The sequence below is a fragment of the Ascaphus truei genome, chromosome 10, assembly GCF_040206685.1.
Source record: "Ascaphus truei isolate aAscTru1 chromosome 10, aAscTru1.hap1, whole genome shotgun sequence".
Lineage (NCBI taxonomy): Eukaryota > Metazoa > Chordata > Amphibia > Anura > Ascaphidae > Ascaphus > Ascaphus truei.
In genome coordinates, this window is record NC_134492.1 from 2,333,208 (window position 1) to 2,352,744 (window position 19,537).

General features: G+C 43.5%; 1 protein-coding gene across 2 annotated transcripts; it reads right to left on the reverse strand.

Moving 5' to 3' along the window:
- Nucleotides 1-3,235: 3,235 nt before the first annotated feature.
- On the reverse strand, nt 3,236-19,012 carry ZNF326 (zinc finger protein 326). Of its 2 annotated transcripts, none has more exons than XM_075615570.1 (10): nt 18,752-19,012; nt 13,173-13,266; nt 9,795-10,200; nt 7,873-8,074; nt 7,351-7,465; nt 6,107-6,254; nt 5,858-5,954; nt 5,290-5,420; nt 4,407-4,502; nt 3,236-3,817 (listed from the first exon to the last, which is right to left on the reverse strand). In XM_075615570.1, exons 1-10 carry the CDS (start codon nt 18,765-18,767, stop codon nt 3,701-3,703), a joined length of 1,422 nt encoding a protein of 473 aa, XP_075471685.1. In that variant the 5' UTR covers nt 18,768-19,012; the 3' UTR covers nt 3,236-3,700. The 2 variants fall into 2 exon arrangements, with proteins under 2 accessions (XP_075471685.1, XP_075471686.1); XM_075615571.1 differs by having other exon boundaries at nt 7,357-7,465; nt 18,752-19,006.
- Between the last annotated feature and the right edge of the window lie 525 nt (nt 19,013-19,537).

Here is a 19,537-nt window from a genome sequence, read left to right on the forward strand (position 1 = left end):
GTGTTACGAAACGCGTTGGAGTGTTTCAGCTCGTTTTTAAACCATTTATTATTTATTTCATCTTTGATTTATCCCTCCCTGTCCCATGTGAGTTTGTCCCCGTTTGTTATAATCTGTGCCTCCCTGTGTGCTGTGCGGCGCCGTGCGCCATTGTGGACACTGCTCTGGGCTCTGCACTGGAAGTAAAGCCAGTGACGTCATCAGCGGGCGTCCCACGAGGCGCAGCAGTGTGCTGTCGGCGTTAGACAGCGGACACACCAACGGAGACTGCTGTATTCGGTCTTGGGACTCGTGTGTGGAAATTCAGTGTGGACTTACCATCTCATCGTCCAGAAACAGAGTGAGTGCACTCCACGGATCCAGAGGGCCCTCCTGCCTGGTCTGATGATCGCTGGTCTGCTGTTCCTTCCCTCGACATTGGGTGAAGAGTGACGACTCCAGCGGTCCCCCTGTGTGGTAACCCCACCTATCCATGGTCTGATTTTATATACTCTGATGTACGCAGAATTTATTATCTTTTAGTAAAATTAACTTTTTATACTGTACTTCACTATGTGCGTTGTGCGCCTTGTTCTTTTTTCGTTTCTCCAGATCGCAGGAAACGCCTGCTGACTAACAGGAGTTTTCAGACGTTCACCATGAGATCGGCTGCTTCCACGCTTACAGAATTTGGCAACAAATGTCAAGATTTGTGGAGTGCATGTATCTTCAGACTAGGAAACTGATGTAAAAATAAATAAAGACCCTTTTCTAAATACAGCTCTACAACGCCAAAGTAAGCAAGACTGTTAGCATTCTTCTACATTACTTCCTTGGTTAGAAGTGACACGCCATCATTAGAAGCATGCATTGAATATTTGTGTTTCTAGGTGTAACTTTTTTGGTGCCTACACATGAAATGCTTCAACAATCTTCAAACCAGCAAAATGGGCGGGAAGTTATTACATGGCCAGGTGACTTTATTGCAACTACAATGTTTTGTGCTCAAGACTTTAGTTGATAAGGAGGAGAGATTGAGGATTGCGTAAGGTTACCAAGGGATTTTGAACTACATTATGTTTACTTGTATATAAACAAATAGACAGCACTCTAAATAAAGAATAAAAATCATAAAGTACACGGTGCAAACAGAACGAAGTGGGCCCAAACAACCCCACTGAAGATCATAAAAAAAATTAAAAAAACACAACAACCTCAAGCACACACTGATTAGAGAAAACGAAAGTCCCGCAATAAGCCAAAATTTAATAGCGGTAATAATAGAACAATAAGTATCACAAAATATGGAATATGGAGCCACCTTTGAATTTGATGAGAGAAAGAAAGGACAGAAGCCTGATTATCCCACTGAAAGGACGGTTTGAGTTTGAATACACTCTTGCATATACTGTGGACTTTTGATCAGGGCTTGATTCTGAGCTTATTCTTATTTGGCTACTTTGTGTCCTGTAGGGGGGTTAGGGTTAAGGGAAGTACCTTGTGGTTCCGCTGGACCCAAGGGAACGGGCCTGAGGAAGGGGTCCTCACCCCGAAACGTTGCCCCTTTTATCCTCCCCCATTGTCTTTATGTTTGTTTGCAGTCCCCCCCCCCCCACTCCTCTTCCCTGTGTTTCTCCCCCCTACTCTTGTGCTTTATAAGAACTATATTTTCAGCATTAATAGTTAAGCATTTCCATATTTTGTTATAACTATTGTTCTATTATTACCGCTATTAAATTATGGCTTACTCTTTCGTTTTCTCTATCGGTGTGTGCTGGAGCTTTTTTGTTTTTTTTACATTATGTTTACTCATCTGGAAGCACTGATCAATTTTCATAGACATGTACTGCATGAAGACTCAAGGAAGGATCTAGAGAACTCCCAGAGAATCCTTACCCAAGTCAAGAGATCTTCCAATGACAATTCTGCAGTTCACATTATTAAAAGGCAGCATAATCTCTACAACTAACAAGAGTAGCATAAAGAATGTATTTCCTAAAGATATTTTTATTATCCTTATGAAAGTTTTACCTACTATATTTAAAACTAACAAAATACATGCTTGACAATGACCATTACACATTGAAATGCTTAACATGTATCAGGTGGAAGCGGTTCTCAACAAATGGCCTATAAAACAGCACAATGTAAGGGCCAAGTGAAGGCAAGTTGATGCATCATTGTGTTACCTTACTTGGCACTATGCCGAATAAAAGGGATATATTCTTAAAGCAAAGCATTCTTTCTCCCTTAATCTGCAAAAACACAAACAATTCCACCCCAATATCCCCTCAGCACTCGCTTTACATTCATTTCCCAGCCTCGTCCAAGGCTTCAATACGTTTCAAACATTCATCTGCGACTCCCACTAACACTTCAGGGGGTGTGTATTATGGTAGCGACTCGAGTAACAAAGAATTGTTAGAACTTGCGTTCTAAGACTTCAAACTAAAAAACTTCCGTAAGACCATTACTATTCTACATTGTGACAATATTTGTCAGTGTGAAACCTAATATATACCCAGTGTTAAACGCTACATAATGCGCTCACACCTTTTTTGTTATTTTTATTACCGATGAACAACCTATAAAACATTGTATAAAGCGTTTGTTTTTTACACCATGAAAAATGTGCCCGATCTTTGAATTACTTTTTTAAAACTAGGCCATTAAAAATTTTATTATACCCAACTGCTACTTGTAATTGGACTAGAAATGCAGATTGCAATGGCATATACACAAACTGAAAAAGATGTCATATCAGAATTATCAATTTTAAAAAATATATATTTTTGGAATTGTTTTGCAAAAGTTCCACCTTTTCCAGACTGGGGTTTCATGAATTCATTCTTTCATTCTGTTTGTCTGACAAATTATCTTTGTAACATATTTAGATCCACATACTTCTGGTCTCTAGGCTTCCCCTGTAAATGTGTGTGTAGATCGCTGGTGCTATATAAAGAAACTTGTTTGTACTTTCCCTTATCCAATGTTTTAGACCTTATCAAAGTACTGACCATGTTTTGCATACTGTCAATCTGCCTTCAACTGGGATTTGAGTGAAATGATATCCACCCACAGTTGGGATGAGACATTAACCAGAACCTTAACGCTATGGAAGTTGCAATATTGTATTAAATAAAAGGCTCTGAAAAAAGCCTCTACATTTTTTTTTATTGTTGTTTTATGATTTATATCTTCCTTACATAGCTTTACTATTCACATTGATTTAATAAACAATCAGATTAGTAGAGGAGTCTTGCAGTTGGAGTTTTATTATCTGTGAGCAACTATGATCTTAATAGTCAGCAAAAAGAAAGTAAAAGGTCTGCCACATATCTTTGGTCACACAATACATCCTACAAGTTAAACACCACATCTGTTTTACGTTGTACAAACACATGCCAAGACTTCACAGCATTTTCATGTTAAAAATACTAGCATATAGCATTGGTAACAGTGCAAATAAAACTGATATTTTAACATACAAGTTAATCCTGATCTAGAACAAACATCTTAAAATTACATGGGGAAAATATTTGTATGTATATGCAACTATTGGAGAAAAAAAATTAGCAAACTGAAAATCATGAAATGCTCACGAGACAAGATTTAAAAATAGGATGGAACCACATTTTAAAAAGAAAAGGAAAAAAAAAAAAAAACATTGTTGCTTATAAAGGAACATTTCTTTTGTATGAAAGCTTTTCTTGCCAGACAATTAACTTTCCTCTGTAGTGGTGGTCAGTGGGTCAGAAGTAAAGTCTTCTGAATCATCAGCCTCAACCTTTTCTACAGTTGGTTCTTCTTCTGCAGGATTCTCAAATGGATTTTCACCCTACAAAATTTAAAAAAAAAAATTAAATTGTCAACTCTATACAATTATAATGGTCAATATATCCTGCCCTGAAACCATCATGTTATGGTTAACATGCGACAGGTGTAACTATAGAATGCATGAAACAAATGCTGGTGCTTATTAATGACAGTACAAAAAGTATTTCTAAGAGAAATTCAAATCAAATATGTAATATACTAAGATCTTATTGCAAATGACTGGACTAAATCTTATGTGGGGGAACATGTGATAAATTGGCTTGTGTAGAGCTAAAATAGGTCTGCTGTATAGCCATCAACATTAACTTGAGGGGTGTACACATGTATACTAGTTTTGCACTGCTCTATTTATATAGCAAGCCATACAAAGTGCATTACACTACACCAAATAATCAGATCCATTGTGTACTGGATGATCATGCCAGGTCAATTCCAAAAGCACTAAATATTGGGATTCAAAATTTAAATACGTCACTAAAACAGGTAGATTTAAAAGTAGTATTTTTGTATATTGGGTTTAGTATTTCACCACTTAAGGCTGGGGAATTAATTCTGCAACAAAAATCCAACCTGCACTAGAAACACCTTACCTTCAAATAGAGTTCATATCGGGCTCTTACAAGAGGGTTGTTCAAGATGCTTGTAGCAGTCAAAATACTCTCTCTTTTTATTTGATCTTTGTAGGCCTGAGAAACAACATGGAATAAGTTAGAGGACTTCTTTTGCACAATTTAAACACGTGAAGTACTCCAGCTATTAAGATCTTTAAAAGAAAAGCCAAAAACAAACAGAGTTAAAATAGTTAAATTGTAGTTAACGTGATCAATTCTTAAATATACTTTTTTTTTTTTTTTTTTTTTTTTTTTTTAAGCAATAATCCCTGAACATGGCATTACTGGCCAATAATGCCCATGGCTGGAAGAGTTGGCCCGAGGCGAGCAGAGTTAACCCAGACAGCACACTCTTACTATTTTAGGCCAATAGTATGCTTTTTTCATAAAATACAATTTTGTATAGATATTGCTTTTCATAAACCTATTCTATATTTGCCTTTATTAAAAGTAAATTTTAAATACAATAAAAGCACACACTGCAGCCGCCCCTTTATGCCCACAAACACCAGTCCCCACTCTCCCCTACACACACTAAAGACAAGCCCTCCCCAAGCAAATAAAAAATGGGCAACACAATGTATTCATAGTTGAGCAAGAAGTGTTCCTTTGTTGTAAGCAACAAAGTTACTAGTTGGGCGCTACGAGAGTCGGGACGGGGGCAGCGCATTGAGGGGTTGTGCTGCTGGAGCTTGGCCCAGGAGTGGTATTTACTGGTTAGTTATAAATTTGGAGGTTTTACATTACAAATTCTCCACGCGCGCACCCTACAGCTCTGAAAGCGGAATTGGCAAAAATTTCAGGCATTACTGAATGAACAATGCCTGGAAATCAACAGTTTAGCCTATAAAATCTGACCTACCAGTTTGCTCTTTGAATGGTCCGACGATTTTAGGTGCAGCTGCACAGAGCTGTGTAACGCAGGGACATACACACTGCAGGCGCTACAATGAACAGTTTCAACTTTCATCATGTGATCATCTGGAGTAACACCTAAAAGCGGAAAACAGGTTTACTCTGAAAGTAATATATATGGCCATTGAATTTAAATGCATATTGTAATCCATTACCTACTAAAATACACAGTGAAACAAATAATACATAGCCGTACATTTAATACATAGCTGTACATATTAAGAAAAAAATTGACGAGGCTTGTTCTCCATGGGTAATATTCAGCCTCAGTTATTTCAATAAAGGAAACAATGCTATAGTAAAGTAGCAAACAATGATTGTCAATCTAATGCAAATATGAACACTGGGTATTGCCACAAAATCCTATACTACAAGCAAAAGTTCAGTGCATTATTCTAGCAAACAAATGTTGAATAGTACAAAAATCCTAATACTTTCAGGAGCAGCTTCCCTCCCACAGGTTTGCAACGGAGAACATGTATAGCTGCAAGCATTGCCAATGTTAATCTACGTACCGTCCATTATATCCTTCTCCAACATTTTTGTGGCCTCATTTTGAGAAGACTGAGTCTTGCGCATCGCTGTTTTCTTGAACTTATTAACAATGCACTCCTAAAAAACAAAAAAAAGGGACAGCAACACATCCATTAGCAACACATTTCCAGGCGGATCTTTGCTGAAGCAGTGGACTTCGCCTCATGTCTTCATCCCAGACGGCCATTAATGCACAGGCTTGGTAACACTGTCCTTTGGGGATTACTTACATGCAGAAACTCCATAACTGCTTTGTCAAATTTGGTTTGCTTCTGAATGTGATCCAACATTTCATGGTGAGCTTCACTTTCTAAATGATCTTCAATACCCTTTTCTTCAAATGATCGAAACTTGCAAAACGAACACGTGAATGCCATCCTGAAAAAGACATTTTAATTGAGAAACCATTACTTTATTTAGAACTTGATTTTCACTCCTTGTGAGCAGAGCAAACTCTAATCGTCATGTACTACGTTAAAGCTGCAAGCTTTTTTTTTTTGTTTATGGTACCTGGACCTCAAGGGGAATAGTTCATTCAAGTAGAATAAAAATAAATATGACAGCAACTCATAAAAACCTAGTTACACAACTGGATAATTCTGGTTTGCTTTCCCAAACAGAACTACTCCGTAAATCAACCCAGATCAGCACAACTTTTGAACGGACGTTGCATTCCTTTGTTACGCATGAGCCGCGTTTGGTTCTTAAAATAAAAGGGCATTAACTACTGATGAAGGAAGCAGCACATTGTTACTATGCCACCTTCATATTTCATATCTATTGCCAAGTAGAAATGGGGTTTTAAAACAAAAACAGGCATTTCATAAACTGCCAAGCAGAGAATAGATAATACTGGGATTAATGGCAGGGCAGTGAAATAATGCTGCATGCAAAGAACACACAAAGGATAAGACAGGAGCATCGACAATAGGTCGACGGCAGCTGAAACAAGCCAGAACACACACACAAAAAAAAAAAACACACAACAACAAAAAACACATTTAAGAACACAGGCCATAAAAAATAAAAAAAAAACCTGTCAAAAAAAAAGTTCAAAAAATGACAATACATGCCCTTTCATTTCTACCTATTCCAAAGAACCAGCAACGTCAGTTTAGGGTTGCAAGGAAATATAGGAAGATTGGATTGTATGTGGCAGCGCCATCAGTCACAGATCCGCTTTGCAAAGCTGTACAACACTTCATAGTGCCACACAGCCTTTCTACATGCATGGTTTGTCACCTACCAGTCTCGGTGCTAAATTGTAACAATACAAGTCAAGTACACACCACTCATTGAAGACGAATGGATGATGGAATTTGTCTCGGGACATGTGTAGTGGGGCGTACAGTCAACATCCAGCGCCCAAAACAGACTGGAAAATAAGGACTGTGGGGTACTAGGTAATCTGCACACCAGTCAATAATGTGCAACATGGACTGGCCAAGTTACTGTCCTAGTGTCAATGTCAGACCTGTACCCATCTCCGTATTTTTCACTGTTCTTTTCTCTTCTGCGTCTTTGCTTCTCCCTTCGTGCCTCTGTACGGCGCTTTTCTTCCTCCTCTTCATCCACTTCTTCCGCTGGACCTACCAAAAAAAAATTTTTTTTTTTAAAAACCACTCCACTAAGACTGTTTTCTATTTGCCTTCCACCAGGTATGCCATAGAAACACAAAAATTAAAGAGATCATTTTGTTTGATTTTTGAATGTCTGTACATGGGAAGCTAGACTTAATATAAACTTTTGAGGAGATTACTTTATCATCTAATATTATCTGGCACCTCATTCCATACTCTTGAGAAACCCTGGAAGCCTTTGTGCCAAAACATGCTGAGGAGTTGTGCACACCAGATTAGGAGTGCCATATTCTGCATGGCCTGTGCAATGCTCACAATGTGCAATAAATGATTGACCACTTTAAATCCCAATAGGCTTATATGTCACCATACATTATAGGTGATGGTAAAATAGTTATCTTTGATGTACAACTCACCAGGAGCAGCAACAGTATTGTTGTTGTTTAGATTTGTGCCAGGTTTTGACAACTTGGTTTTTTTGCCAAACATCCCAACTGGCTTGAAAGGCTGCGTCATCTTCCTCTTTGTTCCTCTAGCAGCTCCTGCCCCAGCCCTAGGCTGGTTGTGATAATCAACAACAATCCCAGGTCTGCGCATACTGCCAGACTCTCCCATTTGCTGAAATGATTGTAAATGAAATGTCAGGAAATAAAACTCACGAGAGACCATTATATTATCCATAATGAAATAAGAATGGAACCATCTTGCTGGACTTCACTGCCACAGGGGCCCGTGCAATGCATTCAAGCCCCCTCTGCCAGCAAAGCGTTAAATGTGGGATAGCCAGCCCCACCCCCCTTATTATTAGCCAAATAAAAACCCTGAAAGGTAGAAATATTTTTAAATACACCAAATAAGAACTTAACAAATCCCATACACGGCCAAGTTCATACATTAAAAATACTGTGAGTGCTTATTAAAGGTGCAATGCATTTAAAGTGCATGGATTTTCTGAAGTATCAAACATACAGGTAAATTAATCTTATTTGAATGAAACCGCTCATTCCAGTTTCATAGCAGCTACCTAGACCAACTGTCCCACAAGAGACTATTTCACATCAAAACCCAAGCCCTGCAGCCAAATGTTTTAGACTGAACCCAAAATGTAACAGTGCTTTAACTCAGATGAAGCCCACTCACCTCACTTACAGTACTAGTCAAACATTTGGTGGACATTCTAGGAAAGTAATATTAAGCACTCTGTCTTAAAGTAAGAAAGCCGATACCTCAAAGAAGCTACGGGGCTATTGCACCGATACCCACAGAATAGCATTTAAGGGGTTTCCTGTGTAGTTCTAAATAACACTTCAGACTTAAGTTCTGTTTCGAATACATTGCACCTTTAACCTACGCAGAACTTCAAAAAGGTCTCATTGAATACAAAATGTAATTACAAAAAAGGTTACAAACACTAGTAAAGATGTGGATGAGGTCAAGGAAAAATACAGATCCTTATAACCTGTGTAGGACACAGATCTAATGGTTAGTTTTTTGTTTTTTTCCCCTTTCACAGAAATTTCCCAAAAACGCAAATAACCATTATTTAAAAAACACAAAAAAAAATAACTTTTAAAGTTGGCTTTAAAAGTCAACTTCAAAGGGTTTTTTTTTTTTTTTGGCATAAACCCAAGGCCTCGATTCACTAAGCTCCAGTAAATATGGGCAAATAATATGCCGCTACCCAAACCTTTACTGCCATTACTTTCCCAAGTGAACAAGTTATTCACCAAGGTAAATCTCATGCACACAACTATTCTAAGGAGCTTCATTACGGACGTTAACGTCACGCTATTTCAGGATAACGATGGGTTACCTTCAAATAACATGATAGGTTTTAAGCGTTGGCAATACTCCTTGCACAGACAGAAATATATATTTTGCTAAAGAAAAGGGAGGGGGAGGTATCTCTCCATATGGAGTATAGGTGAATATATTTCAAGGTGCATATGAATAGACAGACACCCTCCTAAATTGGTCACCTCTCTAGCAAAAAACGTATTTCAGTGTCTGGCATGGAGTAAGAGTTAGGTATGATTTAAATCACGGGCGGCCAACTTCAGTCCTCAAGTGCCACCAACAGGTCAGGTTTTCAAGATATGCCAGACATCATGCTTTTTATAGCATTACATCCTGGTTAACGTCACATGCTTTAGTGAATTCAGTGTTATAGTTAACAGGCGTTAACGTTAACACCACGCTGAATGGGCTAACAGAGCCTAGTGAATCTGGGCCTTAGAGTTTTTCTAACATGATGAACAGTATATGCCGTTTTAAAGTTCTGGTCTCGAAATATTTCAAAGCGACTATGAAAAAGAATCTGAAAAGATTCTGTACTTACTCCTCTGCCACGGCCTCTGCCTGTTGATCGTCCTCCAAAAGCCTCATAGCCTCTGCCGCCAAATGCCTTTGCAGGATAAGCAGGCGTTCCTCTCCCCCGAGAGCCTACTGCTGCAGGCTTCATATAGGGTGAAGAAAAACTGCCATAGGAAGAGTAATTGTCTCTTCCTCGGTCATCCATAAACCCAGTTCTCACTTTTGTGCGCGTGTAAGATGCTTCCCAGCTAGACCCGCCCTGGTTTCTACCTTCAAAAGAGTCAACGCTACTCCGGTAGGGGGTCTCATATCGGCCATCATAACTATCTGCGAAGTGGCTTTGTTCGGGTTCACTATAACCATAGCCAGATCTGTACAGATCTCGCGCACCCAGAGAAGACCTGGAGTCGTAAGACTCATAAGGTCCAAACCTGGAAAAATTGCAGTGAGGAGAAAAATAAAGTAAGCTTACCAGTGTAATACAGAACATAAACATCAGTTGACATGTATCAACTTAAAAAATAAATCGTCAAGAGACTAACCTAAGTGCAATAACCAACACTGGACAAAGGAACTTCTGAAAATGTATAATCAGATTTGTTTTAGCTTAGAGGGAATTAAAGAAACAGTTCATGTTCAAGCCACCCTCCCACCACAACCAACCTGGAACACATAGCATCAGTAAACAGGCACACAAACAACAAACATTAAAACAACAACAGTCTAAGGGAGGAAACTGCTCCCTGGTACCTCCAACATCTACTGTAACCTATACGCCAACTCACTCCCCGACAGTTGGTTCTCTAACCAGAAACTATTTCCCCAATACAGGGAAAGGGGAAGAAGGGGAAAAAAAACAAAAAAAAAAAAAAAAAAAAACACTATATTCATGGTCAACAAAAGACAAAAACATTTGACTCTAAATGTATTTGCGCATTCGGAGCAATCATACAAAGAACCATTCTAAAATCACATCACAACCGGAGTTCAGACACGGATTAGTAAATTGTGTAATGGTGATAAACTAACTTACTACTAACTAAAGGAAAAAACAGGGATCTTGGGGGGGGTAGGAGGGAGGGGGGGCTAAGGAAGAAGAGGAGAAGGGAAAAAAAAAAAGGGGGGGGGTGCTAGGATATGTCTGACCTCACTAATCACTTAAGAGTAGGATACAATTGTGTATATATACACACACACACACACACACACACACACACACACACAACCTCATACTACTGCAGTATTTACTCTTCACATTTTGCTTTTCAGTCCCAAGCATTTTAACCCAAACATGAACTGCTGCTTTAAGTGTCTAAATACAAGGAGTATACAACAATGCTCAACTTCTCTTTTATTATTAAAATGCTGCATCCTGATGAGATGGTCATAAATCTGCAGACAGAGTAGAGGTAAATTTGCTAAATGAAATGCTTTAAACCAAGCGAGATCCATTTAGTTTGTTCTCCCTCAAAACTTAGAAAAACATAGTAAAATCAAAGTAATGTTTAAAAAAAAAAAAAAAATGAAAAAAGCGCAACAAACATTTATGTTTTTTTACAAACAAGTAGGAGAGGCTACATTTTTAGGGAGGGACAAGCTCAATGCAACTAGCATATTAGGCAGGTAATTTGCCTATATGGACCTTTGAACAGAAGCCATAGATCAGTGTAAAAAAACAACAAAATTATATATTCAACCTTATTAGTCCAAACATATATTCGGAAATGTATCAACTTATGTGCAATTTTTCATATCACTGAAAAATTAAAACACTAATTCACACGCCGCTTCTAAGTAACAAAGTTTGAAAGGATTCCTTTTCTTGGTTGGTCATGTATGTGGTTTTCCAACAAAATATTGAGAATAGTCACTAAAATGTTCATTAGCAAACTTTCAAAAAACCTTGCCAATGGAAAATTGTTAGTCCATTACAAAGGTATTAAAAAAACAGAAGTGTTGATACATTTCCTACTATACATGTGTGATGGTAAGAAATGATCACTACTCAAGCAGGCGCAGCATGGGAGACCAGTACCAATATAAAACTTGGTGGGGGTTATTTTTTTACTATAACCGAGATATTGTAAGTATATGATAAAATGTGTTTGGTTTAACTTTGAATAGAACACCGTGACAGGGCAAGGAAGCAGCAGTAGATACCGAGCTTTCCCATCTGCTGCAGGCGGAGGGCAGACTACAGCAACACACATTGTGTCAGTTGCCAAACAGCTGGTGCTGCTGTTTAGGGCAACAAAGACTGTTAGACAATTTCCAGGCAATACTGAAACCGCGCCTTCATTAAAAAGTTACTATTGCTCTAGATAAAAAGTAGCAACAAATAGGAACTTGTTTCCCAATATGAAGCGGATAGGGTTTGTATAACAAGGCAAGAATAATGCGCCATGGGGCTCTTGGAAAGATCCACAAAACCTACCCCATGAAATTACGGGGGGGGGAAACCACTTTAATTCAGTATTCTTCATTAGCTACTTTTGGCAACACAGCAAAGGGAAAAAAAAGAACTTTACAGAAAATATCCAAAACCTATATTGAAATTACTGTATGCAGCTATTTCTATTAGCATTAACCAGTAACTAGCCATTCAAATTTTCTAATTAGGATTAATAGCCTTAACAGAAAATTAAATATGGTAGCAAATCTATGCCAAAATTTCAACTCAATGTAACTATGGGGTACTGAAATAAAGTCAATTGGTATATCTCAGAGCAGGAGATCAGTAATAATGCAAGAAGCATGTCACATTTTAAATTAGGATGTACAGTAAAGGATGCCAGTCCCAAACATATAGTTTTTAAAACTGGCTCATTCCCAAGAGTACATCCTATATGAATGTACCCCAACTGAAAACTGATTAAGAATTTATGTCAGGCTAGGTTTCTACATCGGATTACATATTCTGTACAACTAGAAGTTGTGATCTACAGATCCAAAAGTTACTTATAAAACATGAACTCCAAAACAAGCTGCCTCGGACCAAATAATAAAGCTGTGTTGAGCAATCTGTGGGCCCTTCTGCCTACATAAGGCTGTGTATCTTATCTTTGGTACTGAAATATGCAGACCGCTAGTCAGTATTGCAATATATTGTCATGCAACCGTCAAGGTCTTCCCCTAGGGGTATGCAAGAATTGTGCCTGTTCTCGAATAAAAAACTTGTATTGCCAACTACGTTAATCTTATTTAACTAATGCAACAAATAAGTTTAATGTTTTCCTATACAGAGATTTTAGAAAATCAAATCAAGTATTCATTGCATCTTGTGTTTTTTGTTCAAACAGAACATTTAGGATGTTTGCTTTTCAAAATGCATCTATGAAAACCAGTTAAACAGATTCAAACTAGGATTATAATTATCGTTGATGTCAAATTTCACATTGATTACCTGCTACTGGGATTTTCCATGGCATACGACTGGCTCCCAAAAGATTCTATAGCTCTTTGACCAAAAGATCCATGTCCGTAATCACGATCCATTGCTGAAATATAGATAGTAGGTTAACTTAATTCTTGACTTAAATTACCCGCAGGTGTCAAAGAATACATAGTGTAAAAACACGAGTAACAGAAAACGTTTCAAATCAAGTCACCTTATTATTCTAGCTCTCAGAACACAACACTGTTTAAAGGAGAAACCTTTTTCACCTGACTTTTTTAGATGAAGATTTCCTTCGTAAGCGATAGGCAACATGATTGGATGGTGTGTACACAATGGTCGTCTTTTATACCTGAGGTTCTTTTCAAATGTTTGTAGTCATTGTAACCTAAAGATCTAGATGAGACTCTACTTTACCCCTTAACCACTTCCTTAGTTGGCCATTTTACCAAAGAGGGAGCGTGCCAATATGCTTACATTACCAATGTGCTAAAACAGCGATGCGCAAATTAATGCCGGGGGAGCTGCAGGGCCTCTGTAAACTTCTACTTACCCTGTTTCAGATGCTCCTGGTCAGGCGTCGTCATGGCAACGTGACGTCATGACGCCAGGACGTGGCAACATGACGTCATGATGCCTGAAGCAAGGTAAGCAGGAAGGGGTGCGAGGAGAGGGGGACAGACGGCAGGGGGGGGGGGGGGAAATTGCGCTCCCCTGTGCTAGAACAAACAAGATAGTCTTGTATGATATTCTGCATCATTAGAAACAAGACCTTTCAAGACGACACTGATTTCATCTAGTTAATTTAGTAATGTAAATAGTTTATTTTGATCCAAAATTGGAAGGTTTCTGCAAGAATTGTATGGTCCAGGACAGTATACCAGTGTGACTATTTTATAACCATTCGAACACTGATTAGACTCAATATCAAAACAGCTGTCTGTGAGAAGATTTAGTGGCTCTGCACTTTAACCCAGGCTGTGCTGAAAAGCTTTGTAATATGGCAGGCACAAATAAGCATATAGGATTCAATGTTAAAATAGATTTGAAGCAAAAAGGTGACACCGTGCTGATTTGCATGTCATTTCCCAGAATCCCTAGTTGCAGAGGAAGCATTGTATGCCGAGACAGGGGTGCGCAAACAGGGTGTGCGCGAGATTATTGGCAGGGGCGCAGGGCTTACAGAGGCCCACATGCTTCCCGAAGACACTTAAATTAAATGCCGGGGAAGCGGCGAAGGCCTCTGTAAACCTCCCTTACCTTGATTCAGCCGACTTCTGGAGATAAAGGAAAAAAGTGAATTGCGCTCTAAAAAATGTGTTATTGTGCTCTTAGTGATATTAATAATACAAATAAGATAACCTGTTTACAATATGAGAGGTTTATGCTGCTGCGCTCGTGGTACCGCTCCACAACCAAACTAGTGCAAAAACAAAGAAAGAGACAGCGCAAAAAACCTCATTGTGCAATATTTAAGACAAAATTGTATTGGTAAACTGGTGAGTATCACACGTACATCATTATAGTTAGATTTAAGCAGAACATGTTATGGACATGTTACCAATCTGTGCTCAGGGTACAGGACTTCTAGGTCAGCTGGCGTCTCACAGGTCACAGGATACAGCAGTCGTCACCGCAGGGGAACTGCCACTCCAGATGAAGGGAACACTCCGATACCGAGTGTCACGGTGGAAAGTCCTATCACCTGTATCCAGCCCTCTGAACACCAGCTTTAAACGCCACACGGGCGGAGAATGATTCGGCTTTGTATGCCGCAGCAGGGAACCTCACCGTCAGCCGCTTACTCGGAGAACGCTAGACGCACATCCGTGACGTCATCGGGCGGCGTCGGCGTCGTGCGCGAGTGAATCACTGCTTGAGGAAGCTGACGAAGCTTCCCTGACGAAGTGTTGTAAACACGAAACGCGTTGGACTGAGGGCGCATTCATTTATTCCTTTATACTGGATGTTTTATTACTATAAATTGTCTATTTGCTCGTGACCCCAAGCGGGCACTATACGGGACATTCTTGGGACTTCCAGCTTCCTCAAGCAGTGATTCACTCGCGCACGACGCCGACGCCGCCCGATGACGTCACGGATTTGCGTCTAGCGTTCTCCGAGTAAGCGGCTGACGGTGAGGTTCCCTGCTGCGGCATACAGAGCCGAATCATTCTCTGCCCCGTGTGGCGTTTAAAGCTGGTGTTCAGAGGGCTGGATACAGGTGATAGGACTTTCCACCGTGACACTCGGTATCGGAGTGTTCCCTTCATCTGGAGTGGCAGTTCCCCTGCGGTGACGACTGCTGTATCCTGTGACCTGTGAGAAGCCAGCTGACCTAGAAGTCCTGTACCCTGAGCACAGATTGGTAACATGTCCATAACATGTTCTGCTTAAATCTAACTATAATGATGTACGTGTGATACTCACCAGTTTACCAATACAATTTTGTCTTAAATATTGCACAATGAGGTTTTTTGCGCTGTCTCTTTCTTTGACTTCTGGAGATGCATCGCCATGGCAATATGGCATCACAACGCAGCGGGGTCATGTGACGTCATGTTGCTATGGCAACGTGATGTCATGACACCGGGAACCAAGGTGGAGGGGGACCACTTCTTACAAGAACCACTATTTATAAGATCCAGCTCTTGACATACTCCATCTGTTCATCAATGGCATCCATAAACAGGCTCAAATCAGAAAATACTCAAATGTTACATGTGCACAACATTGAGGAATACAACAAAATCAGATCATGTGACTAACGCAAGGTCCCCAGTGGTCACTGCTGGGCGCCCCACACCAGAGAACAGCCCTCTAAGGGAAGTTGAGCTGCGATATACACTTTTATTTATTATTCACTATTTTGGTGTAAGGTGCATTTGTGTTTGTTCTGTGTTTCACCTATAACACTATTTATTAATTATCACTTGGGAAGCGCCCAGTCCATCCACTCCCCCCCCCCTTTTTTTCACATATTCTCTAAGGGGCAGGCCCCAGTGGGCGTAATGTGCGACCACCGTGGCCAAGACACGTTTTGTGTATTTTGACCCCGCGGCCGAGTCACAGCAGCGATCCAGCCAATGAGGGCGAACCAGCTCTGTGACATCATGGTCACGCCCTCACCACGCTCTGCCCCCCCCTCTCAGATCTCCTGCTCTCCACTGCAAGAGCAGCCACAGACCGCAGCTTAAACAGGTGCATGAGCCGCCAGACACTCATGCAGCCGTGTCCACTTGGGCCATAGCGTCCATTGGAGCGTCCATACTGCGCACATGTGAGTAGGCGCTATGCGTTCAGAGACAAAAATGTTGGTCTTTGTCATGCGATGGGTTGGTCACGTGCACGGTTCAGCCAATGAGGACAAATCGTGCACACGACGTCACGGGCATGCTCTCCATCGCACAGTAGTGCAGGCCAGGAACCACCCCTGCTGCAAGTGAGCGTGACATAGTGGCGCTTCGTCTTGCGCAGGCAGCATGGACACGGCCTTATGCCGATCTCATACACTCCGCTTGATTGCAACAGTGCAAGCTTTTACCGTGCTGCGCGGTTGGAGCAGAAGATTCCTGCTCAGTGCCGACGGTGATGCAGGGGCATGGCGGACGCGTCACGAAGCTGGCTCCTCCTCATTGGATGAACCAGCTCACGCGCCGCTGACGTCACGTGGCAGCTGCCTGAGAAGACAATTTGTCTCCTCAAACCGCTCGTCAACTCGCCTCTTCGCATGCAGGCACTTGGCCAACTACTATACAAGAGTGAAGAGTAGTGCACAGCCAAAAAAAGGAGCAGGGAGAGGATCCAATAGATTCAAAAAGGTTTAATTGGAATGACAAAAGCATAGAGGATAACCCCTCCTACGCGTTTCAAAATGTAAGTTCTTTATCAAGGAGTTCAAAATCACAATGTCCCTGCAGCCTTTTTAAACCTTAATTCCGTGCTCCGTTTGCGCCAAAAACAGTGCAATGACGGTCACGACGTACATCCTAAAGCGCATGATCAGTAAGGTCCCTTGATGTAAGCACTGTCCTGGGATAGAATATCAGATGTAGCAACAAAAAGAAAAAAGCAAAGCTGCAAATCGTATACAAACCCAGGACAATGGTCATGACCCGCCCCGAGAGCAGGCAGAGAGCAGCGGTACAGGGTCACATCTCACAGAGAGACAACATGTCATGAGATATCCGGGCGGAGTAATGCCCAGGTCCCGCCGGTCTGGGGGAGAAAGAGGGATCTGGGACTGCCGGGTTCCCTCTCCCCCTCCCGGGAAGCGCCGGGTTCCCTCTCCTCCCCCCCTCCCTCCCGGGAAGCGCCGGGTTCCCTCTCCCCCTCCCGGGAAGCGCCGGGTTCCCTCTCCCCCCCCCCCCCCCTCGGGAAGCGCCGAGTTCCCTCTCCCCCTCCCGGGAAGCGCCGGGTTCCCTCTCCCCTTCCCTCCTCCCGGGAAGCGCCGGGTTCCCTCTCCCCTTCCCTCCTCCCGGGAAGCGCCGGGTTCCCTCTCCCCTTCCCTCCTCCCGGGAAGTGCCGGGTTCCCTCTCCCCCTCCCGGGAAGTGCGCCGGGTTCCCTCTCCCCCTCCCGGGAAGTGCGCCGGGTTCCCTCTCCCACTCCCTCCTCCCGGGAAGCGCCGGGTTCCCTCTCCCCCTCCCGGGAAGCGCCGGGTTCCCTCTCCCCCTCCCGGGAAGCGCCGGGTTCCCTCCTCCCGGGAAGCGCCGGGTTCCCTCTCCCCCTCCCTCCTCCCGGTAAGCGCCCGGAGCTCCCAGGCGGAGAATGAGTGGCCGCCCGTCTCGGTGAGACAGGAGGGCGGGAACTCTAACAAAGACGCTGTGGCCGCCATGTTAGAAAGGCCGAAGCCGGGCTGCAGCGTGTCACGAAGCAACACCACCGGAGAGCGGGGTACCGCACCGCCGCGGGCCTCCCTCACTCCCAAGGGCCTCCTTCACTCCTGCGGGCCTCCCTCACTCCCAAGGGCCTCCCTCACTCCCGCACCGCCGCGGGCCTCCCTCACTCCCGCTCCCCCGCGGGCCTCCCTCACTCCCGCTCCCCCGCGGGCCTCCCTCACTCCCGCGGGCCTCCCTCACTCCCGCTCCCCCGCGGGCCTCCCTCACTCCCGCTCCCCCGCGGGCCTCCCTCACTCCCGCTCCCCCGCGGGCCTCCCTCACTCCCGCTCCGCCGCGGGCCTCCCTCACTCCCGCACCGCCGCGGGCCTCCCTCACTCCCGCACCGCCGCGGGCCTCCCTCACTCCCGCACGGCCGCGGGCCTCCCTCACTCCCGCTCCCCCGCGGGCCTCCCTCACTCCCGCACCGCCGCGGGCCTCCCTCACTCCCGCACCGCCGCGGGCCTCCCTCACTCCCGCACGGCCGCGGGCCTCCCTCACTCCCGCACGGCCGCGGGCCTCCCTCACTCCCGCACCGCAGACACCGTCGCGACGCCACACACACACACACACACCGCCGCCGCCATGTTAGAAAGGCCGGAGCGAGTCTGCTGCGTCTCCCGCAACACCAAAGCCGGAGAGCGGGGCCCACTCACACACACACTCACTCACTCTCACTCACTCACTCTCACACACACCGCCGCGGGCCTCACCTGCTGAGCGCTGCATCCTCTTGGTCTCTGCCGGTCACTGTCACTCCCCGTGCGCTGCTCTCCTCACACAATGCGCGCTGCTCACTCGCTAAAATGGCGGCCGTGAGGCGATGCGTCATAACGATCACAGCATCGCTACCATTGGCTAGAAGGGTTGTACGTCACCAGTCACATGACCAGAGCGTGCGCCTTTAGGTTAACCCCTCTGCTGCTGTTCTTTAAGAAAGGAAGGCAGAACGCGGGGGGTGTGTCACTTACCGGTCACACTACGGGACCTGTGTACTGGAACTCCCGTGCGGGCTGCAGTACACAGGTAACGCCGCGATACCTGCACGCATGCGCATTATGGGGCAGCTCAGTAACATCCGCAGGGTGTCTCACAGTGTAACTAAGCACCCTGCCCGTGTCACACACTCACCCAACGGGATTAGATAAACACCCTGCCCGTGTCACACACTCACCCAACGGGATTAGATAAGCACCCTGCCCGTGTCACACACTCACCCAACGGGATTAGATAAGCACCCTGCCCGTGTCACACACTCACCCAACGGGATAAGCACCCTGCCCGTGTCACACACTCACCCAACGGGATTAGATAAGCACCCTGCCCGTGTCACACACTCACCCAACGGGATTAGATAAGCACCCTGCCCGTGTCACACACTTACCCAACGGGATTAGATAAGCACCCTGCCCGTGTCACACACTCACCCAACGGGATTAGATAAGCACCCTGCCCGTGTGACACACTCACCAAACGGGATTAGATAAGCACCCTGCCCG